Source organism: Ahaetulla prasina, chromosome 3, assembly GCF_028640845.1.
Source record: "Ahaetulla prasina isolate Xishuangbanna chromosome 3, ASM2864084v1, whole genome shotgun sequence".
In the NCBI taxonomy this organism is placed as follows: Eukaryota; Metazoa; Chordata; class Lepidosauria; order Squamata; family Colubridae; genus Ahaetulla; species Ahaetulla prasina.
This window is the reverse complement of record NC_080541.1, coordinates 55,625,969-55,652,116: the sequence shown is the minus strand read 5'-3', so window position 1 is coordinate 55,652,116 and position 26,148 is coordinate 55,625,969. Positions and strand designations below refer to the sequence as shown.

Here is a 26,148-nt window from a genome sequence, read left to right as displayed (position 1 = left end):
GGTGTGTTGAAAATATGCACATTATGCGACTAATTAGTACTGGAATGCAAGGGAATTGAGGTTTCCTACTTGTAGGCATGTCTAGCGGAGCTACAGTTTACATTTGTGCTACATTTTTTTTTCCTACCTAGGAAGCTAAAATTGAGCCAGAAGAATTTACCAAAGAGCTATATGTGGAACTAAAGTCTTCTCCCCAGCCAAATCTTGTTCCCTTTCTCAAGGTATGTCTTAATGAATATTCTTGTTTCAGGTATCAGCTATTACGACGATGAAAATGTCATTTGGAGTTGCGGCATCTGAAAGCACTTTTGTCGACAAGACATTTTGAAAGCCCTTGCTAATGAAATTCTTCCCTGCCCTGCTTGGTGTTTTCATAACTGCTCCGTTACACCATAGCTGGGTGAAGAGAACAGGCATGGGGAATTCTGGGAGTTGAAGTCCACCAGGCTTAAAGTTGCCAAGGTTGGAGACCCCTGCACTATAGCACCCGTACTTCTGCACCCTTAGGCACACTGGACCAAATGGAGGGTAACATTGAAAATCTCTGCAGAATACCAGGATACCCATATCTGGTATATTTGTGTTTAGCCAAGTGACAGTCTAGAAATGTCTTCATAGAAGTAATTTCCTTTTCAAAGTGCTTTTCTTGTAAACGTGTTTTATAAACAGCTTCTTTAAATTTTCCAGTTTCTTGAAACTAGTCAAGTAAATTTTCTTCTTTATATAACATTGTTCGTTGTTAATAAGTGAAAATTGGTTTGAAGGAGAAGACCCTCAATATAAAAAAGATGTTATATTGAAAAGGTGTGTTGAAAATATGCACATTATGCGACTAATTAGTACTGGAATGCAAGGGAATTGAGGTTTCCTACTTGTAGGCATGTCTAGCGGAGCTACAGTTTACATTTGTGCTACATTTTTTTTTCCTACCTAGGAAGCTAAAATTGAGCCAGAAGAATTTACCAAAGAGCTATATGTGGAACTAAAGTCTTCTCCCCAGCCAAATCTTGTTCCCTTTCTCAAGGTACGTCTTAATGAATATTCTTGTTTCAGGTATCAGCTATTACGACGATGAAAATGTCATTTGGAGTTGCAGCATCTGAAAGCACTTTTGTCGACAAGACATTTTGAAAGCCCTTGCTAATGAAATTCTTCCCTGCCCTCCTTGGTGTTTTCATAACTGCTCCGTTACACCATAGCTGGGTGAAGAGAACAGGCATGGGGAATTCTGGGAGTCGAAGTCCACACATCTTAAAAGTGGCCAAGTTTGAGAAACACTGAGCTAATCCAAAGCCAAATGATCACTGAATGATTCAAAGAAAAACACACTGTTCATTTAGATGTTGCAAGGAAGCCAAGTGACGACAGACCACTTTATAAAACAACTTCCTTTCAGTTATATTTTTTTCCGATGAGTGCATTTCACCATGAATGGCTCTATCCGTGAATCTGGGGATAAAGTGCAATGCTTAGCTAAAACCTTATGCCTAGTTATTAAATTTAGGGCTGCTTAACATTTAGCACACTTTTAACACCATACACTTTTTCCTGTTAAATATATATTTTAAAACTGATATTAATCTCTCTTGAGTAAATATCTGTAAGAAAAAGATCACATTTTCCCAATGAACTGCGGAATGGTCCAGAAGTGGGTTGATACAGTGCAATCTCCCCAGAGACTGAGTCATAAATTTGCTGGCCACACCCCCACTCATGTCCGTTGGGCCCAGTTTTCGACTCAGTCGTCTGAGAGAAACACGTTTGTTTCCACCATCCTGCACAGATGACAACAATCCTTAGTCTCAACTGAAGCTTATGTAATTGACTTCAACTCAACAAGTGATTTTCCCAAACTCCTCTATTTATCTAAAACAATTACCCTCCAGTTGCTCTTACGTATGAAAGATGCAAAGAATATTTGGCTTGAGTAAACAACAGCCAAATGCTACTTTGAATTTGTAATATGTATGCGTAACTTAAAGTTTGTAAAGCTTTTCTCAAAAATTCTGACAATTTATATTATTTCAAATTACTTTAGTAGTATATTCTATAGTAAAAAGTTGGTTACAACTCATTAATATTAGATATTATTGATATATGGGACTACAGTTGTATTGCAGAGGGATACAGCCTTGAAATTCCAAGAGTTCATGAAGCTACTGTAACTGGATATGTCCAAAATTAGGTTGAAATGAAACCGAGTTGAAGACCGTTGATTTTGGTAGTCTCAAAGTGATTGTGCAAGAATAATACCACTATTGCAAATACGGTTATTATAAAAATAGCTCTCTTGCTAAACCTATAATATGGGTGTGGAATAATATTACCAGAAATGCTGGAAAATGTGGGCACTGCTTTTTTCAAACTGAAAAAAGTTTGAAAACTTTTCCATAGCTTTGTGGAAAAGCTATGGAAACAAAGCTATGGAAAAGAAGAAGGCTGTGTATTTCACAAATTCTAGTTTACTGACAGAAATTATAGCTGTCAGCGTTCCAGAAAACCCCTCCTGCAGAAAAGACTCCGAAACCAACATCTTTCAAAGTTCTTTTACTAGCATAGGTAGTTTTTACTTTTACTTTACTCCGGCAAAGATTGAATGTGGTAAGTTGGATACAAGTACAGGTAGACTATGACTTCCAACCATTCGTGTAGTGACCATTCAAAGTTATGGTGGCTTTGAAAAAAGTGACTTAGGACCAGTCCTTACTCTTACAACCATAGTAGCATCTCCATAGTCACCTCAAAATTTACTTAGCAAATGGTGTGTATTCATAACAGTTGCAGCAACCTGGGGTCCTCTGATCACTATTTGAGACCTTCACAGCCAGCTTCTGACAAGGAAAGTTAGTGGGGGGCTTACTTAACAACCACATGATATACAATTTGCTTAACAACCGTGGCAAGAAGGCATAACTCATTTAACAACCTTCTTTCATAGCAACGGAAATTTTAGTTCCCGTTGTAGTTATAAATCGAGGATTAGCTGTAAACATTTCCATCAGATTGCTAGCAGCGCTCGTTCTGTTTACATGTGAATGCTCAGACTTACAAAACATTTTCTTGAGATAGGTTAAATGTTAACCAGTGTACCTAAAACTTCTACCACGATGTATGGATGACTATAGAGATAGAAAGGCAAAGAGTTTGATTCTTGGTAAGATCTTTTGAATATCATTTAACATAAACTTCATAGATTAAGCAGGCCTTTTATAATCCTTTCCAATTTAGCTATTGTACCGATGACTTTGGAAAATATTGCTTCTGAAAGAGATGTTAACGTACTATAGCGTGGCATTGGAACAGCAAAATACTCAGTCTGATCTTTTTTTTTTTGTGTCATCTTTTCTTGCCTAGAAAAGTTTACTTGCCTTACGGCAATTAATGCCTAACACAGAGACCTTTATAGAACAATGTCTTCAGCAATCTGCCCCTCAAACAGCTTCTTCTACTTATCCCACTGCATCATCAACTTCTTCCACAGTTGCTGACGGCACTTTGGCCTCCTCTCAATCTGCAACATCAGTCCCCAGCTCTCCACTTCAAATGTCTTCTCCACAGACATCCGTTTCGGTACCCTGCACGACTACAAGAAGTGATTCTGTGTCTCTTCCACTTGTTGAGCCAGCTTGTGCCTTGGCTGCAGGGGCACACTCTTATCAAGATGACAAGGCCAGCCTCTCCACTCAACTGATTGGAGGAATCAGTACCGTGAAGGCAATGCAGCCAACTTCCACCACAGAGGAGACGGGAACAGTTTCTCTTCAGGTAGCAAAGCCAGACTGTAACCCAACATTACCTTCAACTGCTACTACTAGTTCTATGAAGTCAGCCACATCAGTTGGGATGACATCACTTGAAGTGGCAAAACTGGCCTTGACTACTACAGTGACCTCTGCTGAATCAGTAACCACAACTCTCCAATCTGTCCTGCCTATCACTGGGACACCAACCACTGTACGGGTTGCCCATCCCAATTCTCCCCAGCCAATTTGGACTTCTCAGGCTTTAAAGGTAAAACAGTCGGTAAGTAAACTTTGTTTGATACTTTATCCACAATGTTCTGAAATGCGTATTGCAGAATCTGGGCCTTTTGAATTGACTTATTCTCAGTAGTACAATTCAGCCAGTAATTCACATAGATATCTGTAACAAGCCACCATGGTGAAAATAATGATGACATGCAGGCTGTCCTCATGTACTAGTTTCCTGACAAAAGTATTTTTCAGCGTATAAGAGACATTCCCCCCACCTAAAAGAGGGTGAAAATTTGGGTGCGTCTTATATACTGAATGTAGCCCTGCCCACCCGCCAGCCTCCATCCTTTGGCCTCTGCCTTCCAGCAATTTACCTCCTTGCAGCAAACAGCCCGTTTCAGCTTTAGCACAGCCTTGATTAGCACAAGCAGCTGATTGTCAGTTGGATCAGACTCCTGACCCTCAGCTATTTCAGGCTGCAGGGATTGCCATTGCCTATTGCCGCGTGGGCCTCTGCTGTTTGCTGTAAGGAGGCAAATTGCTGGGAGGCAGATTTTTTTTTCTTGTGCTAATCAGGCTGTGATGAAAATGAAAGTAAAGCAGGCTGTTTGCTATTTGCTGCAAGAAGGCAAATTGTTGGGAGGCAGAGGCAGATTTTTTTCCACTTATTTTCCTCCCCAAAAAAGGTAGGTGCGTCTTATAGTCCAGAGCATCTTACACTCCAAAAAATACGGTATGTAGTTTCATCAGTATAACCACCCTGGAGGAGTTTATGAATTATTTCCTTCTTGAGTGAAATTTATGAACATTTATTGCAATTATGTACTTGTTAGCTACTGAAAATCTTGCGATTGTAGTGGGATACAAATGTAATAAATAAATGTGCCTTACCTAGATGATACCCATGTGGCACACAGGTAGTCTTCAGTTAATGGCCATCTATTCAGAGACAATGCTGAAGGCGGAGACTTAAACTGGGTGTCCACTTGGGTGTCCTCTTGGATGGGCGGCTGTCGTTTGACGATCATTTGGCGGCCGTCTCCAAGAGGGCCTTTTACCAAGTACGCTTGGTCCGCCAGTTGCGCCCCTTCCTTGACCGGGATGCCTTATGCACGGTCACTCATGCTCTTGTCACTTCCCGTTTGGATTATTGCAATGCTCTCTACATGGGGCTGCCCTTGAAGTGCACCCGGAGGCTGCAGCTAGTCCAAAATGCAGTGCGCGGGTAGTAACGGGAGCCACTCGTTGCTCCCATGTAACACCACTCTTGCGCAGTCTGTACTGGCTTCCTGTGGTCTTTCGGGTGCGCTTTAAGATTTTGGTTACCAACTTTAAAGCGCTCCATGGCTTAGGGCCCGGGTACTTACGGGACCGCCTGCTGTAACCTTATGCCTCCCACTGACCCGTACGCTCACACAGAGAGGGCCTTCTCAGGGTGCCGTCCGCCAAACAATGTCGGCTGGCGGCCCCCAGGGGCAGGGCCTTCTCTGTTGGAGCTTCTACGCTCTGGAACGAACTTCCCCCTGGTTTACGTCAAGTGTCTGATCTTCGGACTTTTCGCCGTGAGCTGAAAACGCACCTATTTATTCAAGCAGGACTGGCTTAAAAGTTTTATTAAATTTTAATTGGGGTTATTTATATTTTAAGGTTTGTTAATTGTTTTAAATTTTCGGCCACCCTATAATATGTCTTGTTTTAATTTTGTTTTTAATGTGTATATTGTGTATTTTAAATGGCTGTACACTGCCCTGAGTCCTTCGGGAGAAGGGCGGTATAAAAATCGAATAAAATAAATAAATAAATAAAATAAACTGGTCCTCAAAGTTGCAGCTGTTGTAATGTTCCTGCAGTCATCTGATTGCCGTTCAGGAGCTTGGCAACCCGTTTAAAATTACAATGGCTACAGCATCCCATGGTCCCATGATCATTATCCTGGCTTCCAACAAGAGAAGTCAATGGGGAAGTCACAAATGGTGATCATGTGGAATTGCGCTTTAGGATTTGCTTAGCGACATAGTTTCCAATCACTGTTTATTTATTCATATTTTTATTCATATTTATTCATATTGTTACTGTTGCTCAGTAAGGACCGCCTGTGTATAAAAGAAACTATTAATACTAAGCAGCCTTGGGATATATCAGAATATGTGTCACACTAGACCAGAATGGAGTTTGTTTGATTTTGATTTTGCACTAAGCTATGGTTTATTTAATAAGTGTGTAATCAGACAGAGTGTGAATTGTGACAGATGTAGTTTTGATACTAAACCTGACCTGGGACACTCCTGCCAAACTCCTCTGGCTTCTGGATCTCTTTCTCTCTTATAATGTAGGGTTCAGATAATGGACAAGATGATCTTCAAATACAGTATCTAGCAAAATTATCCTTTTTAAAAAGACTGATAATCAGATAGAAGACTTTGGTTGTTAAGCAGAGAAATAATGGAAAAGTTTAGTATATGTAGGAGCCTGAAATAAGAACGTCCATATATTGTTGTGTGTTACGAAGGCCCAACAAATAAGCAGTTGGGAAATTATTTAGGAAAAGACTGTCATATCCTTCTTGGTGTTACCTGAGCTCTACAGCATCAGGGATGAATTGAAGCAGCAGATATATTAGGATAGTCAGAAAGAGAATATAGCTAGGAGCCATTTGAAACCTTTCACTGAACAGATTCTCTGCATCAAGACTAGATATGTATATAAGCTGCTGTGGGTAGCTTTCTATTGCTTTTATTACTTCAGTTAGCTTTTAATTGTTGGGCCCAAGAGAAACGAATGCACTGGTTCACCTGGAATGAAAGCTTACAGGAAGAGGTTAAGCTCACACATATACATCATTAAGCCAGAGCCTTTTTAGAATCAAAAGAAGAAAACTTAACATGTCAGATACATATTAAAATAACAACCCTTCAGTAGGCATCTAAGCCCTAAAAGAAGCAAGATTAATATTCAGGTAATCAGCTCAATGGCAGAGCATCTGCTGTGCATGTAAAAGCAATAAAGTCCCATTCCTAACCTTTAGTTGGGATAGACTGGCATGATTGGAAGTACCTTTGATCATTTCAAGACAGAAAATATTGAGCAATGCTCTGATAAAATGAAAGGTGTAAAAAATGTCATTAAAGCACCTTCTATACACCCTGCCTTTTCTGCATTTTTTAAAAAAAACTTTGAATATCAAAAAGCAGGCATGCTGGAAAGCATCAACATCAGTTTTAATCTATTGTATAAAATGGTGAATGGCAACCTGGTGTTATTTAGGTGTCTCACAAATGAAGGTGAATATATGTGTTCTAGGATAATGTTGCATGGGTCAGTCACCGGGACCTGAGGTTTTGTCTTCTGAGCTTTCAGACTCCTGCTGGAGCCATCCTAAGACAGAGAGAAGTTCCCCAAGGAGGGGTTCAAGCACAAGTCCAAAAACTCGGAAGACAAAACATCTGGTCCCAGGGACTGACCCAGATTGGATACTGTTTAGATGTCTTCTTACCTGCCTGGAAAAGAAAAATAAAGTTGGGAGAGAGAAAGAGCATTCAGGGATGGGTTTTGAAGCAATTCCACAGGGTTTGTCTTCTGGAGAATGGATATTTATGATTGGTCATATCACATTGTAGAAATCATTTTGCATATAGCAGCCTTGCATAACAGTCATTTTGTGTGAATATTTTTGAGTTAAAATTGCAAATTTGCTTCTTGGGCCAAAAATATTGGAATCCCTAGATTTTACAAAAATACTGGATAGAGTCATAATTCAAGTCAAAAAAAGGCCAAAAAAACAAAATGCACCAGTACCGTATATGTGGTACCTTGCTCAATAGTAGTACCTGTGAGAGGGATCTTGGAGTCCTAGTGGATAACCATTTAGATATGAGCCAGCAGTGTGCAGCAGCTGTTAAAAAAGCCAACACAGTTCTGGGCTGCATAAACAGAGGGATAGAATCAAGATCACGTGAAGTGTTAGTGCCACTTTATAATGCCTTGGTAAGGCCACACTTGGAATATTGCATCCAGTTTTGGTCGCCACGATGTAAAAAAGATGTTGAGACTCTAGAAAGAGTGCAGAGAAGAGCAACAAAGATGATTAGGGGACTGGAGGATAAAACATATGAAGAACGGTTGCAGGAACTGGGTATGTCTAGTTTAACAAAAAGAAGGACTAGGGGAGACATGATAGCTGTGTTCCAATATCTTAGGGGCTGCCACAAAGAAGAGGGAGTCAGGCTGTTCACCAAAGCACCTGAGGGTAGAACAAGAAGCAATGGGTGGAAACTGGTCAAAGAAAGAAGCAACTTAGAACTAAGGAGAAATTTCCTGACAGTTAGAACAATTAATAAGTGGAACGACTTGCCTTCAGAAGTTGTGAATGCTCCAACACTGGAAATTTTTAAGAAAATGTTGGATAACCATCTGACTGAGATGTTGTAGGGTTTCCTGCCTGGGCAGGGGGTTGGACTAGAAGGCCTCCAAGGTCCCTTCCAACTCTGATGTTATGTTATGTTATGTTAAGTACTCGAGTTCAGATGCCTCTATTGCAATCTGTATCCACATTTCTGCTTTATGTAATGTAATGCAGCCTTAATGTAATTCAGCTTTAATTATATTTCTGATGAAAAAGGAGTATATGTAACAATATTTCTCTTCCCCATTTTTAGGAAGTCCAGCAAACCTCTGGAAGCATCTTAAGAAATGTGACCAAGCATCAGCAAGTTTCTACTCTCCCTAATGTGAACAAGTTATGTGAAAAAAGACCATTGAATGCTTTTATCCAAGGTAGGCATCTTCCTACAGATACAATTCTAACATTGGGTTGAAAGTGACATGCCCTTTAACCAAACGGACAGCACTTCTAGGTTCTAGCTTTGGCATCATGTCTGACTGAGGTTTTTAACATTAAATATGTTGCTAGGATAGTGTTTCAATGTAAGCTGAGAAGCTGGCATATTGAGAATAGAAATCATTTTGTGGTTTCTCTAAAAGATTAATCCTTTGCAGGTTGCCTTTCATCCTTGCAGTTTCTATTAGCCTCATATTAAATTTCTGAACAATAGATACAGAATTGTTGCAGAAATGTACTGTAGCTATGATCTCTTGCTGCGTCTTGTGTTGCTGGAATGGAAGTAACTAATATTCATAAATCTTGACGGGATTATAAATATATTCTGATATGGCTGCTAAAGGGCAGATTAAAAAAATACAATTTAATAAGTAGTGTGGTTCAATCCTTTTGGTGCTTGTAGGGTAGATAATACAACTGGGATGCTTAGGACTGCAGGTCTCAGCATTCCCACGGCTGAAATATGCCATGTTGGAAATAGTTTCCATAATAGAAAAATATTGTGATATCCCAGGAGTAGGCGCATTGTCACAATACTTTATCAACAAATGAACAGTGTAATTATTCAGTTGCGTTGGAAAAAAATCTTTTAGCAGTTTATCTATAAGAGAGAATAGGCTGTTTAGAATTGACTCTTTATTTGAGCAATTGCCTCCTTCTAAACAAACAGTTATTTCATTACTGAAGGTGACTTACAGTATAGACTTTAGTGAAGCCTCCATGTCTATCGATAAAGAATATTGCTCTTGTCCATGTCCTAGTAGAACAGCTATAGAGATAATACAAATACAATGGATTTTTGACCTTGACATATGTATAAGTTTTCACTTCAGAATTGGATATAGCCTTTACGATTTTCTGTGCATTTGCTGAATGTCATTTTGGATTTTGCTTTCTATTCTGGATTGTTTATCTTTTTTAGGCTCCATTGTGAAACAAATTACCTTGGCAGGAAACAAATTTCTGTCGCTTGAAGCATCTCCTGTTCAGAGAAATAAAATAAGAGAGAGTGGAACAACATCCTTCAGGTAAAAAAATAAGCAGTCAGAAGTTTATTTGGCTACAGGGAAACCTGAGTTGTGCCTATGTGGGCATGTGGATGTAAATATTTAAGATTTCTGATAACTGTCCTCAGTTCCTTGCTTCAAAGATTTAGAGCTGATGATTGGGGGAGGGAGCAGAGGACTCCAAGGTTTTGTCCTAGCAGCTGTTTTAGATAATATTTTGCAACTCCATTGGATTCCAGGAGCACAAAGCCCAAGCTTTCACTTGGTTAACTGATAAGTTTAGTACATATGTTGATGCAATAAACAAAACCAATTGCTTACTATTGAAAGTGTATTAAATCAAATGAAAAATACTCATATGGGTGTCCCAAGATGTTAAAGAAGCCAGTTTATGAAGCCTCAGAACTCACAATTATTAATATGTTTCTCTGAATTTGAATGATAAAATCTGGGAATATTTTCTGTGTAGTATAATTGCTTGAAAGGTTTTAAGCCATTAAAGTTTGAGGCGAATTAATTGCATATTGGTTTTTAATATGGTAATATATTCAAAACATACATAATATATAATCAACTGTGAAAATTGATTAGAAATTTGGAGAAGCAGCAGAGCAGCGTATGACGAGGTCTTTCAATAAATACTACAGATGTTTGTGGTACAGCTGATCAATGTCAGATTACCTTCAGGCTTACCTTTCTGGTAGAGAGCAGAACAAAACATTTTAATATATTTTAAGGGAATTATTTACTGAATGATACATGGGATTTTTGAGAGCCAATTTGATGTAGTGATTAAGGCATCAGCCTAGAAACCAGGAGACCATAAGTTCTAGACTTGCCTTAGGCATAAAGCCAGCTGGGTGACCTTGAGCCAGTCACTTTCTCTCAGCCCGAGGAAGGAAGCAATGGCTAAACCACCTCTGAAAATTCTTGCCAAGGAAACTGCAGGGATTTGTACAGACAGCCTCTGAGAATCGGGCATGTTAAATGGAAGAAAAAAAGAGATTTAATTAAAGCATACACCTTTATTAACAGTTTGCAAAGAAGCTCTGAAAGGAAAGTCATGGGATGAATCTGTTTGGATCCCAAATATAAGCAATGGTTTGGAAAGGACATGGGCATCCTGGTTGTAGCTGTCACCATCTCCTTTAGGGACCTTTGTCTTCTGGATTTGTGCAATAACTTCGCAGTTTTAGGAAAGTACATGTTTGAGTTAACGAGACAGCGATGAAGTTCATGTCATAATACCCTACTGCCAGCTCTTTAGCTTAAAAGGGTAAAAGTAGTGATTACTTAGTGACTGCAACTGGACAGGCAACTTGGTTGCTAAGCACCTTGGCCACTAAGCAAAAAAAATCACACAACGGACATTACTTCCTATTTGGTTGTTAAATAACTTTCATGGTCATTAAGTGAGATCACATTACCATAAATTCTGCATTCTTCATTAACTCTGCTTGTTGCAAGCTTTTTGGGAAGCCCGTAAGTGGCAATGACTATGTGTCACTACAGTAGTTATAAATGTGCGCCAATTGTGAAACACCCATATGGTGATCATGGACAGAGGGATGCTGCAATGGTCATAAATGTGAAAACTAGTTACAAACCTGGTTTGTTTCTATGCTGTTGTAACTGCAAACACTTGCTAATCAAAGGTTGATAAGTGAGAACTACTTATATTTTCCTGGAACTGTGCAGCTATTGCAGGGGTCCCCAACTCCTGGTCCATGGACCAGAACAAGGCCGTAGTATGCCAGAAACGGAGCCACACAAACAAGCAAAGCCCCAACCGCGGGATACAGGCAGCATGTGAAACCATGCTCCCTTCGGTCCATGGAAAAACCTCTCTCCCCAGAAAAGTTTGGGGCCACTGAGCTATTACATAAGCAAGAAAAAAGGGGTCTCCCTTAAGGAGGGGCAGACCAGTTTTGTGATGGTGCTTGCATGCCCTCATGGTTTCTACGTCTGAACAAAACAACTGAAAAAGAAAACACAGTTGGTTTCTTCATAGTCATACAATTCTCATTGTATAGGAAAGTATCAGAAGTCTGAGTATGTAAGGATAATATTCTTTTTATAAAACAGTTTCTTGTGGCTGTTTGTTTCATAGTATCGAAAGGTTTAATCCATACGTCAGTTCCTTCCAAGAAAAAAAAATGAAAATGTTATTGACTATTTTGAATGAGATAGGTATATATCTATTTAAAATCTGATAGTACTATTGCCTGGTCCTAGATTAAATCTAAATTATTCCATCGAGATTCAGATTATAACTCTCTTGCCTGGCTCATTACACCTGTCCCTATTTTTAGAACAATGGAGTAATTAAATAACATTAAAAGTGCATGGTCACTATTTGAACAGCAGAGGGTGATAAAGACTTGCTTGATCAGTTCATGGAAGTTTTGCCACTTGCAAATTTATTAAATGAGATCCTGAAATAACTGTGTTCAGTTATTCAAAATCAGTGTTATTTGAGGGCACAGATATAAGTTATCAATAACAAAAGTGGAGAGAATAGGCTTCTGTAATAGATGGAATAATTTAATATCACTCCAGAGAAATGGTTCACAAATACCTTTTTTTTTTTTAAAAAAAGTTTTTTATTTTATAAACAAACAAACATTTAGTACATCAATCATTCCTTCCGTGTGATATCTCGATGTTTTCTTCATGGCTCCCTCTTTTTGTTGTTTCTTCTTTCTTCACTTCAATTTAATCTATTACCATTTTTTCACAGTACACTATTCTAATTATACCATTTTCTTACATAATTATCAATTGCTTATCTGTACCTTTTTTCTAACCAATGGTAAAATTTGTCCCATATCTTAAAATATTCTGAATCCTCTCTTTCTTTAATTATCAAAATACCTTTCAATGTTTCTTAAAAGTGTGATCTGAGGATCTCTGGGTGTCCCTCAAGACTCCCTTAGGGGTCTGCAAAATCAAAATTATTTGCCAAATAATTGAACATATTTTCAAAAAAAATAAAACAATGTCATTCTTCTTTTATGTGTTAAAAAAAAGGTTTCCATGAGAAATTTACTTACGTTTATATCTAATGGTTTCATGTTATTTTTACCTGATTGAATAAATATTCTACAAATGCATTGGTGTTCATTTTTAATACAGTTAATATCATACAAACTCTATTTGTTTTTAAAATTATGGTGGGGAGAGATTCCTGAAAGGAAAAGGTTTAAGAAATTCTGCCTTAGAAGAAGGACATTTGTTTCCCATTTGTGTAATTCTAAGTGTTTTGCCACAAACATAACAGCTTGCAAAACTGTAGATGACGTTCATGTTTTTCAGTGGACAAATATGCCATTAAAATCCCAAATCTTTTAATGCTATCCTTTGGTAGACTTTTATTGGGACCACCCATGCTTTTCATATGAAAGGATTGAAGTGTACTCTTCTTTGATGAGAGAAGTGATCCAACTGAAATGGTCCTCTTTGAAGTAATTCAGTATAAAGTATCCAAAGAGAGTGGGTGTTCAGTGAAGCAGCAGAGTATGTACAATCCTTTGTATAACTCTTGTTAAGTTATATTTTTCTCCCAAACATTTCACATAAGGAAATGCCAGAGAAGAAGATACTGATTTCCAACTGTGAAATGTGTATTCTGGTCAGGATGTGACTGCGCTACAGCTCTTTTTCTTTAATTACTACAATGTATGAGATCTTATCTCTGTTTGGAGAGAAGTAGGAGAAATAGCTTAGTAATTAGTGACAGTAAAGTAGAAGATTAATGGAATATCAACATCAGTTTTGCTCATTTTAAGTTTAATCCCTATACCTGTCTTAAATACTTTTTTTTAAATTTCATTTTGTCACAACAGTATACACAAACATCGACATAAAAAAAAACATGTCATAAAAGAAATATATATATATATAAGTATGCAACAGCTATGTTAATTTGATATAATGAAGGGAACAATAGGACAGGAACGGTAGGCACTTTTGTGCTCTTATGCACGCCCCCTAATGACTTCAAGTCAAGTCTTTTAGCCAAGATTTCTTTTTAATATGTGCCATTTTTATTTTAACTCCTTGCAAAAATCATAGTGGATATTGTTTAACAATGTTCCAAATCTATAGAGTTAACAAAAAGCTTTTTCGAATTATACACCATAAATTTGACAAGCATCATTTGCTTGCAGATTTGATCCTGCTGCTTGAAAAATCATAGAATACAGTGTTCTTGATTTCTCCCTGGGTTAGTAGGAAAATGTGAAACTTTGAATTTTTTTGAAATAAGATTCAGAGCAGAGTTCAATGAAATTATCCAAACCAGACTTCATTAACCTAATTCTTATTGCTTAATGCATAGAAATGTGAACAAGACAAATTTCTACTGGTTATTTTGTAATCATATAATACCAATACTGTTTCTAAGGAACCAAAAGGAATACCATTCTTTGATAACTTGTCAAATGTTCTGCAGCATTGAAAATAAATGTTCCTGAGCAGGTTTGTCAGTTCTTCCTAACTCCCCATGTTAGAATATTGTTTGCACTATATTTGCATTATATTTAGATGTTCAATGCAAAAACTTATATCTTCCTGACCCCTCCATAATTTCTTTCTTCTGGCTTATGTTCACACAAAAATATAAGGGCTGTTGTGTGATGGTATTTATTTGTGGATCTCAGTTAGATATTCTGGATAAAAACTGGATGTTAAATGCTGACTTATATGCTGATATGTATGTTGGCCTGGTTCTATAGAAGAATTATGCAGCTTGACTTAGCAAGACTTGTGTACTTACCTGTTACAAATGAGCATGGTGCATGCTCATGGAGCATGAGCAGTGGTGGGATTCAGGCAGTTCGCATCACTTCGGGAGAACCGGTTGTTAACTCTCTTATTTATTTATTTATTTATTTATTTTATTAAATTTTTATACCGCCCTTCTCCCGAAGGACTCAGGGCGGTGTACTGCCAAAATAAAACATGAAATATATACAAATTAAAACATTTAAAACCTAGCAAATTACAAAAAGGCTGATAGTTAAAATTTAGTTTAAAAATTTTAAAAATATTAATAAAGCCCCAAATTAAAATTTGACACTATTATGCCAGTCCCGCTTGAATAAATAGGTGTGTTTTGAGCTCACGACGGAAGGTCCGAAGATCAGGCACTTGACGTAAGCCAGGGGAAGTTCGTTCCAGAGCGTCGGTGCCTCCACAGAGAAGGGCCTGCTCCTGGGGGCCGCCAGCCGACACTGTTTGGCGGACGGCACCCTGAGGAGACCCTCTCTGTGAGACCGTACGGGTCGGTGGGAGGCATAAGGTAACAGCAGGCGGTCTCGTAAGTACCCGGGTCCTAAGCCATGGAGCGCTTTAAAGGTGGTAACCAAAATCTTGAAGCGCACCCGGAAAACCACAGGAAGCCAGTGCAGGCTACGGAGTAGTGGTGTTACGTGGGAGCCACGAGCGGCTCCCGTTACCACTTGCGCAGCCGCATTCTGGAGTAACTGTAGCCTCCGGGTGCACCTCAAGGGCAGCCTCATGTAGAAGGCATTGCAGTAATCCAACCTAGATGTAACCAGAGCGTGAGTGACCGTGCATAAGGCATCCCGGTCAAGGAAGGGACGCAACTGGCGGACCAAGCGAACTTGGTAAAACTCTCTGAGCAGTTTGGCAAACTGTTTGTTGGAAGAAATCATTAGGGCAGAGAACCGGTTGTTAAATTACTTGAATCCCACCACTGAGCATGAGCATTAGATTGGCTTGTTCATAAATTAAAATTTTAAGAATTATGGGAGTAAAAACTGACCCTCACATTTCTTGTGTTTTTAGGTTATCTCACTTGTCGTTGAAGGCCTGACCACAGTTCATTTCTTAATGTTTTGCACTCTGACTGCCTAAATTGGCTTCTTAACGTAAATGAAATAATAATAAGCCATTAGTGTTTTTATGCTAAATTTTAGTACTATATGCCAAATAAGTGAAGTAATTCAATTTTGTCTAAGGATAAATACCACATTTATTTAATGGAACAGTTTTCTTTCCATGCATAACCCAATCCAAAATGTATGCTTGCTTTTAGGGAAGAAGACGACATTAATGATGTGGCTTCTATGGCTGGAGTTAACTTGAATGAAGAGCATGCGTGCATATTGACAACAAATTCTGAGGCAATCGGTACTGTTTTGTTCTCTTGTCCAGAGAAGCTCCTCCTTTCTTCAGAGGCATTGCAGAAGAGGATCTTAAAAAATGGTGAGAAGTTGAGAGAATGCTCTTCAAACTCTTTGTTTGAAGAACGAACACATTTTTTTCCAAGTAAAAGTGCCCAATTTAAGCAATAATCATATGGCATATCATTACTAAAATGAATGTAATGGAACTCCTATGTAACATTTCTAACATTCATCTTAAAACAGAGCATACATTTGAAGTTACCTTTAAAGTTTCATTTTATGCTATTATTTTAGGGCCATGGCATCAACACTGTGTTAGATTTGGGGGGTTTTTTGAGGCCAATTTGAACAGAATTGCAAGTATTTCTGAAAAGATTACGAATGAAAATATATGAAACAAACAGTTGAGAAAAATCTACCTGTACTTTTTCACCTATTTGGTCAGAAATTGAAACATTTTCAAGCAAGTACTAAAACACTTGAGTTTCCTATGTCTTGTCATGCATTATTTTCTCGAAAGAAGTTAAAAGATTGCTTTAAATATTTATGACTTTCCCATCAACTATGTGAGTCCCTGGTCCAAAAGCTCAGGATTGCCAAGTGCACTTTATATGCTAACAGAGGTATTGATATTGTATGATCTATTCAGGGCAGTTGGAAAAGATGCGCTTGTCCTGGCCCAAATAAAATGAACCCAGAGACTTTGTTCATTGTCTTGCTCATGCAGTTCTCCTGAAAATTCCCTTGGAAGATAGTTTTTACTACATCTTCTCTTTAGTTTTAAGTTTATTTAAGAAATTAATCTACTTGAAAACAATTTTCTATGATTGTACTACAAATTATGTTAAGAGGATCAGACAGGAGCCTAAATCCTTGTTTAACCTGATTCCAGAATTAGTCTTCATGTTAACAGTGCTAATTATATTGTTTTTGAAGACCATTCAAGTATTCAGAGATTTGATTGAAAAAAGTATACAATTAAACCTCCAAATTAAATTGGAAAGTATCAAATTGAAATTGTAAACCAGGATCTGAATCTGTTTGGGTTATTGAGATGCCCCAATAGAAGAGAATTAAGTGCCTTCAGCAAGTCTAAAAATAGAAGAAGATGAAATTATGATTTTATTTGACATCCCAGCACTCTTAGCACCATAGACCCAGAAGTAGCAAAGGAATCTATGGCAGTAGTACCAGACAATATACCCAACCTATCCAAATACAGTAAAGTCAAAATATGCAGAATCTTAGACCTCATCAATCTCTGCCTCACTACCTGCTTTTAGTTTGATGGACAACTATATCAACAATCAGAGGACTCATACCAGAAACAGTAAACACTAAACTATAGAAACTATAGCACTCCCACACATAACAACCAAAATACAGATCTAATGTGTAGACACTTTGTCAAAATAAAGGAACAACTAGAGAAGACACAACAATGAATCAACAGCATCTTCAAATGCATAAAGTTCACAAGGGAAGAAGAGGTATTCAGAAGGGACAATAAAAAGCTAAGGAGGAAACAGAAAGCAGAACACATCCTATCCAACAGCCAACATTTACATAAGCAAGGATTAGCACCTAACAAACAAACAAGCAGAAAACGATATCTTAATCAAGGAATTACCAAGAAGAAAAGTGCACCACATCAATACTGGCAGAGCAAACTAATGTATATAAATAGTGAACAAATCCCACTCATTTGTAACTGATGGTTACCTAGTTGAGTGATGAAACTTCTGCAGGCAAACAACCTCAAGTGAGCAACAAGGTCTCTAGTATTTAGATGCTTTTGTGCATGTACAGAAATGGGTTTTGAAATCCAATTTGAACTGATTTTCCAAATCAAAGGAACAATTCTCATTTGATTTGCATGATTTTCATGGACATATCAATGACCTGATCACAGTTTCTTTTCATTTAGAAGTAGTTGTTGTGTGCTGATTTTCTAAATAATATTGCTTCTGGGGAACTTGAATGAACATAGGCTCACAATTGTTGTGGCTTTTCTACTGAGCAGACAAGATAACTAGAGTCAGGAATAGATTGCCTTGCTCCTTCCTTTCCTTAAATGTCTAGAAAACCTAATTCTAGTGAGTCTACAAGAAATGCAATGTATATATGTAGCTCAAGGTAATTAGTTTCCAATAATAATCATAATGTAATATACTATAGAAACATGGAAATAATTCTTCTTGGCCCAGTTAGTTGCAGTCATTGCATCCTATATTTTCTTGGAGAGTAAGACTTGTATATCCCACCACATGTTTATTGGACCCGTGTCCCTCCTGGATGGTACTGGCCAGACGGGAGGTTACACGAGGCTGGCTCCTGGGAGTTACCAACGCTTCTTTGTTTTGAGGGTGTTTTCCCCGCCGCGTTGAAAGAGGCGGTGGTGAAGCCCCTCCTCAAGAAGCCCTCCCTGGACTTGGCTGTTTTAGCGAACTACCGTCCAGTCTCCAACCTTCGCTTTCTGGCGAAGGTTGTTGAGAGTGTGGTGGCATATCAGCTTCCTCAACACCTGGAGGAAACTGTCTATCTGGACCCGTTCCAGTCCGGTTTCAGACCTGGATACAGCACTGAGATGGCTTTGGTCGCGTTGGTGGATGACCTCTGGAGAGCCCGGGACAGGGGTTGTTCCTCTGTCCTGGTTCTATTAGATCTCTCGGCGGCTTTTGATACCATCGACCATGATATCCTGCTGCGACGGTTGGAGGGATTGGGGATGGGAGGCACCGTTTATCGGTGGTTCTTGTCCTATCTCTCTGACCATTCGCAGACGGTGTTGGCAGGGGGGCAGAGGTCGACCCCAAGGCGCCTCACTTGTGGGGTGCCTCAGGGGTCTGTTCTCTCGCCTCTCCTGTTCAACATCTATATGAAGCCGCTGGGTGAGGTTATCCGTGGTTTCGGGGTGGATTACCATCTGTACGCTGATGATACTCAGCTGTACATTTCCACCCCGAACCACCCCAACGAAGCCGTTGAGGTGATGGGCTGGTGTCTTGAGGCCGTGCGGGTCTGGATGGGGAGGAACAGGCTCCGACTCAACCCTTCTAAGACAGAGTGGCTGTGGGTTCCGGCATCCCGGTACAGTCAGCTTACACCATCGCTGACTGTGGGGGAGGAAGTACTGACCCCCAGGGAGGGAGTGCGCAACTTAGGTGTTCTCCTGGACGATCGGCTGTCCTTAGAGGATCATTTGACAGCCGTCGCCAGGGGAGCATTTTATCAGGTTCACCTGATTCGCCAGTTGCGCCCCTTCCTTGATCAGGACGCCTCACACACGGTCACTCACGGTCTTGTCACTTCCCGCCTGGACTATTGCAATGCTCTCTACATGGGGCTCCCCGTGAAGAGCACCAGGCGGCTCCAGTTAGTCCAGAATGCGGCCGCGCGGGTGATAGAGGGAGCACCGCATTGGTCCCATATAACACCCATCCTGCGCGGCCTACACTGGCTACTGGTAGCCTTCCGGGTGCAATTCAAGGTTTTGGTTACCATCTTTAAAGCGCTCCATGGCTTAGGACCGGGATACCTTCGAGACCGCCTTCTGCCGCCGATTGCCTCCCAACGACCCATGCGCTCCCACAGAGCGGGCCTCCTCAGGGTGCCGTCGACCAAACAATGTAGGTTGGCGACCCCCAGGGGGAGGGCCTTCTCTGTGGCGGCACCAGCCCTGTGGAACGAGCTTCCTCCGGGGTTACGACAACTCCCCGACCTCTGGACCTTCAGACGTGAACTGAAGACTTTATTATTTCAACGAGCTGGACTAGCCTAAGAAGAAAATGTTTTAGCTAAATTTTAATGGGTTTTTAATCGGTTTTTACCGTTTTTAGTGATTTGGCTATGATAATATTTAGTTTTAATTGGGTTTTTAATGCTTGCTTATTTATTGTCTTATTTTAATATGCCTGTGAACCGCCCTGAGTCCTACGGGAGATGGTGCGGTATAAAAGTATAAAAAATAAAATAAATATATCTATATTTTCGTTCTGAGAAAAATGAGATGCTGTATTTGAGTGAGTATTGCTTCAAAAGATTTAGGAGTAAGATGTAGAATGCCTAGTCAGGGGGTGCAAATTAAGCTATCCACATTTTAAACAAATCCACATTCTTCCTTTGCTTACTGGATCTTAGCATCTGAGTTACTAGAGTGAAGCTTTTTTTTGTGCAGTGCCAAAAGTTCTCTGTAAATCTGGCATGCATTGGTTGATAACACATCCCAACAATTTAATATAAAAGACAAGGTGACTGTTTAGTTTTCAACTGTGGTATTTCTTGTTCTCTTGCCAGAGAAGCCAGGAGCTTGTATGCATCTATTTTGAGAGTACATTTTACTCTAGGCATATAATAAGATGCCTTTTCTACATCACTAGAGTTGGTGTTTTCAGTTATGACACCTCTGAGGAAGAGATGCAAGAAAATGCCTTTGGGTGTGTATTTTTTGAAGTTGTTTGCTTCCGTGGCGCTGAATTGCCCAGGTACTCATAGTACTTTCCTAAGCTTGCACTGATGGAGGTCAGTTGTCAACCAGACAAAGAGCCCTGAATTAATATATGTGCAACTTAAGGGCATGGCAGAGGTGATGCTTCCTCTTAGAACATTGCTCAGGCAGTTTCACTTGAAACAAACATCATTCCTGTTGCTCCAGGGAACATTAGTGGAGGGAATGAGGACAGTGGCAGTGCAGAAAAAGCAAACTTTGGACAAGTTGCAGTGATGATAGAAATGGAAAGAGAATGATTTTGGATCTTAACTGAATGAGCTGTCCTGCAAGTTATTCTCTAAGAAGGGCGGGTCAAGGTGCCGTAGGTTATTTTGGCTGGGCCACAAATAGTACAGATATGCCTGCAATAGGATGCAAAAGACACCTCTGTTCATTAACACATCAGGATTTAATAAGTACAATGTCAAACAGGACAAAAACTATTTCTCTATTTTTAATTACTGAAATTAACAGAATACGGCACGAACTTCTACAGCTACTGCTTCTCTCCTTTTCCAAACCAGAAGGCCTGATTTCTGCATTCCTATTAACTTTATCCTATAAATGACCTTGCAAGGAGAGTGATTCTGGAGGCTAAGTGAAACAATGTCTATTTTCTGAAGCTGTAGGCTAGGTTTTATTAATGTAATGTCTAAGATCTTTGAAGTTGTGACTTTACCAGGAAAATCACAATCTCCCAAACCTTTATTCATAATGGGTATGACTTCCAGGGGGAACAGAATGCCTGCTGTGCTAATTATTTCAATTATCAGCTAGTACTAAAATACGTAATGGATTTTCTCTGCCTCAACAGGTAAAAGGCATGACATTATGGAAGTTAATTCTGATGTTCTGAACTTGATCTCCCATGCTACACAGGAGAGATTAAGAGGACTTCTAGAAAAACTAACTTTAATTGCTCAGCATCGTATAAGGACCTATAAGGTAAAAATAATGATTGCCAAGTTTCAGTTTGTCCTTTTAAAATAACTGGTACCCTGGAATGATTCATCTTAATTTATCCTGAAGAATTTATGCTCAAAGGACCTGGATCATACCCACTATGTAAAATATTGATAAAACAAACTGTATTCATTGATGGGAAGGAGCAAAAGCCTTCTTTAGATTCCCAATTCTTTTGCTTTTATTTTTAGGGAGAGAAAGGTGTATTAACTATTGTAATAACTAAGGATGGAATATTTTGCTTGGATAAGGTCTGGCAATATAGCAATTGAGCATAGTCATATGGAAGTTTAAATATGTAAACAGATTTCCCCCCCCCCCTTTGATTAAGTAAAGCATCCATTTTCATTTCAGTATTATTCCAGTTACTGTATCTGTGAATTTTTGATTAAGATAAAGATAGGCCGTCTGCAACCTTCAGAATCCATAGGAATTGGGCACCAATAAATTTAAATAAATAAATAGCCTTCATCTAATTTTAAATCTCATTTGCAATAATCATTTGCAATCGATTAAAATCACTGACAAAATCTATTCTGTCCTTTCCCTTTAATAGACAGACAAAGGTACAGATAGCCACTTATAGCCATTCATTTAGCAACCATTCTAAGTTACAATGGCGCTGAAAAACCAATCCTTGCTCTTATTACCATTGTAGCATCCCCATGATCATGTGATCAAAATTCATGCACCTAGCAACTGGCATGTATTTATGATGTTTGCAGCATTCCGGAGTCATGTGATCAACATTTGCATTTTCCCCAACTGGCTTCAGACAGGCAAAGGCAATGGGATAAACTGGATCCACCTAATGTTAAGTATGAATTACTACAGTAATTCATTTAAGAACCATGGCAAAAAAAGGTTGTAAAATCAGACATGACTTACTTACTTAGCAACTGAAATTCTGGACCCAGTTGTAGTCATATGTGAAAGATTCCCTTTATTATGTATATTTACATTAGTGGCCAAAATTGTGGAAACCTTTTGGGAAAAGTGTATTTTCTAAAACTAGCCAATAATACCACTTTTTTTTTGAGTAGTACCATAAAATTATATATCAATGGAAAGATAATTTAATCAAGAATATAATGCACTAACTTTTATGAAGGATTTGCTATTAGAATAGCATTTACAGTATAAAGAGGAAAAGTGAAACACGTAGAAAAAATGAGATATACAAAAATTATCATGTCAGTTAATACTTAGTTGGGTAACCTTTAGTATGAATTACGGCCTTACAACATCTTCCCATGGCGTGAACCAAGTCTTTTAGTTCTGCAGCTATTATGTGAAACCAAGATTGAATGATTGCTTCTATTAACTGAGTTTCATTGCTTGGTCGCTTCTGACCAGGGGTAGGTTCCACTTACCTTTGCTACCTGTTCACAAAGGGTGTGCCCGCTTCTGCACATTTGCAGATCATCCGTGATGACGTCCGTGCGGGTGGGCCGAGCCTCCTGCCGCCGTTACTACCAGTTCGAAAGAACTGGATCAAACCGGTAGCAACCCACCATTGCTTCTTTCTTTAGTCAGCTCCATAGATTTTCAATTGGGTTAAGGTCTGGGCTATTTCCAGGCCATTCCAGCAGTGGACTATGATTATCTTGAAACTTCAAAAAAAGTGGTGTTATTAGCCTTCAAACCTCAAAAATACACTTTTCCCAGAAGGTTTCCACAATTTTGGCCACTATTGTAAATGGACTATGAGACACTCATAATTAATTCTGCCTTTTTACATTTGACATATTTTGAAGTTAGACACTTGAAATCACGTGTTTGAGAATTTTTAGTATCAGGAAGCATACTATCAGAAGAATGCTTTTTCAGAAAACATTTATTTTGGTATTAACTGCAGCTGCCTTTATTTAAAAATCCAGTGAGCCCAGTTATATAGCAGTTAGAACAATGAGACTACAGAGCTGTTTTTGAAGTTTCTGCCAGGGATTTTCCCAGGAATGGCTCTACTTGCAAATGAAAGGCAAGTTATATTTGAGTGCCACGAAGGAATCTGCAAGCGAATAAAAAATTGAATTCATTATGAATAAAGGGCATTTGTACTTTAAATGCTTCCAGAAAGGAAACAAGTTAGCTATATTACGTGATTTGTCCAATATGTAGGTGTTTATCTCTAAAAATTTCTTGTTTTCTATGGTTAACAAATTACTATATTCTATGTTGTTTTGTAATTAAATAGATCCTTATGTTGAGATGAGAATTTTCTTGTGCAGGTAACGAATTATGTATTTGCTTTTTTTTTCCCTTCAAGGGGAATGACAAGTACATTTTATCTAATGATACGCGGTCTCAGCTTCATTTTCTTGAACAATTGGATCAGGTTGAAAAACGGAGGAAAGATGAAGAAGAAAAAGAACAGTTGCTCCAAGCAGCCAAGGTGAGAGAATTTAGAAGGCAAGGAACGACAGCAGAAATCTTTTTTCTCTTTATTTTCATTGTTGGGACTATTTTACCTCTTTATCTCTAAATATTAAAAGATATAATTTTTAAAACTTACTGCAGAAGGAATGATATATTCTGTTCTATGTAGTAAATGCCAAAAACTAGGCAGATGGAAAAATTGCTTCCCTTCTCCTGTCGCCAACTAGGGGTAATTTCTGGAGTTCCCCATGGAAGAAGGTGGAATCTCCTTAAAGGTAAAAATTCCCCTCACACATATGTGCTGGTCATTCCCGACTCTAGGGGGCAGTGCTCATCTCCATTTCAAAGCCGAAGAGCCAGCGCTGTCCGAAGACGTCTCCATGGTCATGCGGCTGGCATGACTAAATGCTAAAGGCGCACGGAACGCTGTTACCTTCCCACCAAAGGTGGTTCCTATTTTTCTACTTGCATTTTTACATGCTTTCGAACTGCTAGGTTGGCAGAAGCTGGGACAAATAACAGGAGCTCACCCCATTATTCAATCCTAGGGATTCGAACTGCTGAACTGCCAACCTTTTGATTGACAGTCACAGTGTCTTAGCCACTGAGCCACCGTGTTCCCGCTTAAGGAGTCTCCTTAACACTTCCTAATTAATGAAAAAGATAAACTATACAAGTAGTCCTTGACTTATGACAATTCATTTAGTGGCCATTCAAAGTTATAACATTATTGAAAAAAGTGACTTATGACCATTTTTTCACATATACAGTCATTACAGCACCCCTTGACAACTGACTCATATTTATGACAGTAGCATCCTGGGATCATGTGATCATCTTTTGCAACATTTTGACAAGCAAAGTCAAAGGGGTAAACCAGACTCACTTAACAACCATGTTACTAACTTAACAATTGTAATGACTCACTTAACAACTGTGGCAAGAAAGGCTGTAAAATGAGGCAAAACGCACTTAACAAATACCTCACTTAGCAACAAAAATTTTGGACTCAATTGTCATAAGTTGAGGACTTCCTTACAAGAAAACGGAAGTTAGCTTATCTAAAAAATAGGCAAGAACATGTTAATAGGGTAGAAAGAAATCCCAGGAAGAATAGACGAATTATTATTAAAGTGAACTGTGGTTCAGCCTCAAGAAAATAGCTAGTGGAACACTTGTTCTTAGTTCTGGAAGTGTTGAGTTGGATGAAAATTTGATGCTGGATGGAACTCATGGTACTAAATTGAAATTAAAATTAACAGCTTCCAGTTAGCCAACGGGGTGGATTCCCTTCTGCACAGGATCATGGTCTCACCTCCTTCCCATAAAATAGATCAGTGTGGTACCTCCCATCTTACAGGTGTCAGGGGCTGTCTGGCCTTTAACCAGTTTTTGCAGACTTACTAAAAACATCTGCTGGCCGATCATCTATATTGACCTCCTGACAGATACATTTTAACCGATTATCACAACCCGTATAAACGGCTCTATTTTTAAATCTACCTCATTCTGAAATAAGGGAGTTTAAAATTAGGCCCCCTAAGGCAAGCCTACTGTATTATTCCAGCGGAACATGGGGTTAGAGCATTCTTTTCTCCCCCTTCTGCCTTTCCTTTTCCTTTTCTCTCCCCAAGTGTCTGCTCCTGACATGAACATCATCATGCCTACACTGGACCTGACTGACAACGTTAGCATCATTTTTAGTTCAAGCTTCCTCTGGGCTACAAGCAAGGCAACCGTCCCTGATGAAAGGATCTTTCACGGAGGGGTGGGGGGTGGGGAGAGCCAAATCAGTCTGGCTTGCGGCGTGAAGCCCCTAGAGCTAAGATTTCCAATCAGAACAAAAAAAAAATGTAGCTGATTAAATATTTAAGGATAATGTTTGTATTTTGGGTAACTTCCCTTACATTTCTTTCTCTGCCTCCCTCCCTCTCTTTTTTTTTTTAATAGAGCCGCTGCAATAAAGAAGATACAGAGCAGCTGCGTTTAAAGCAGAAAGCAAAAGAGGTACGACTTTCAAGTTACCAGGTTTGGCTTCGTGTTAGGAGGAGAGGTTGGCAGGCCTCCCCTGGCAATTAGGTCAGGGTTTATTTTGCTGTTGCATACCATTTGTGGAGGCCTTGGGGAAGGACAGGAACTGCTGCAGGCAAGGGCAACGCTTCAAATGAGGCCAGTGAATTATCAGCTCTTAACACTTTACTTTCATAGTTCACAAATAACTATTTCTAAGCAGAGCTCAACTACAGCAATGGGCTGGATAGGAATATAATGTGGGATTAGGAGTGGGGGGAGGACACTTTAAGATTTAGCATCTGGGACTGTACAATAGCCTACATTTTTCCAGGGT

The 26,148-nt window shown here is 39.1% G+C and overlaps 1 protein-coding gene across 1 annotated transcript in view; it reads left to right on the top strand.

Moving 5' to 3' along the window:
• The window catches only part of TAF4B (TATA-box binding protein associated factor 4b), an 85,594-nt gene that overhangs the window by 26,119 nt on the left and 33,327 nt on the right, over positions 1–26,148 (top strand). The window contains exons 6-13 of the mRNA XM_058178366.1: positions 132–221; positions 3,355–4,023; positions 8,630–8,747; positions 9,734–9,839; positions 15,880–16,049; positions 21,274–21,404; positions 23,692–23,817; positions 25,752–25,808. Of these exons, the coding sequence (XP_058034349.1) occupies positions 132–221; positions 3,355–4,023; positions 8,630–8,747; positions 9,734–9,839; positions 15,880–16,049; positions 21,274–21,404; positions 23,692–23,817; positions 25,752–25,808 (1,467 nt within the window). The remainder of the gene's footprint in view (positions 1–131; positions 222–3,354; positions 4,024–8,629; positions 8,748–9,733; positions 9,840–15,879; positions 16,050–21,273; positions 21,405–23,691; positions 23,818–25,751; positions 25,809–26,148) is intronic.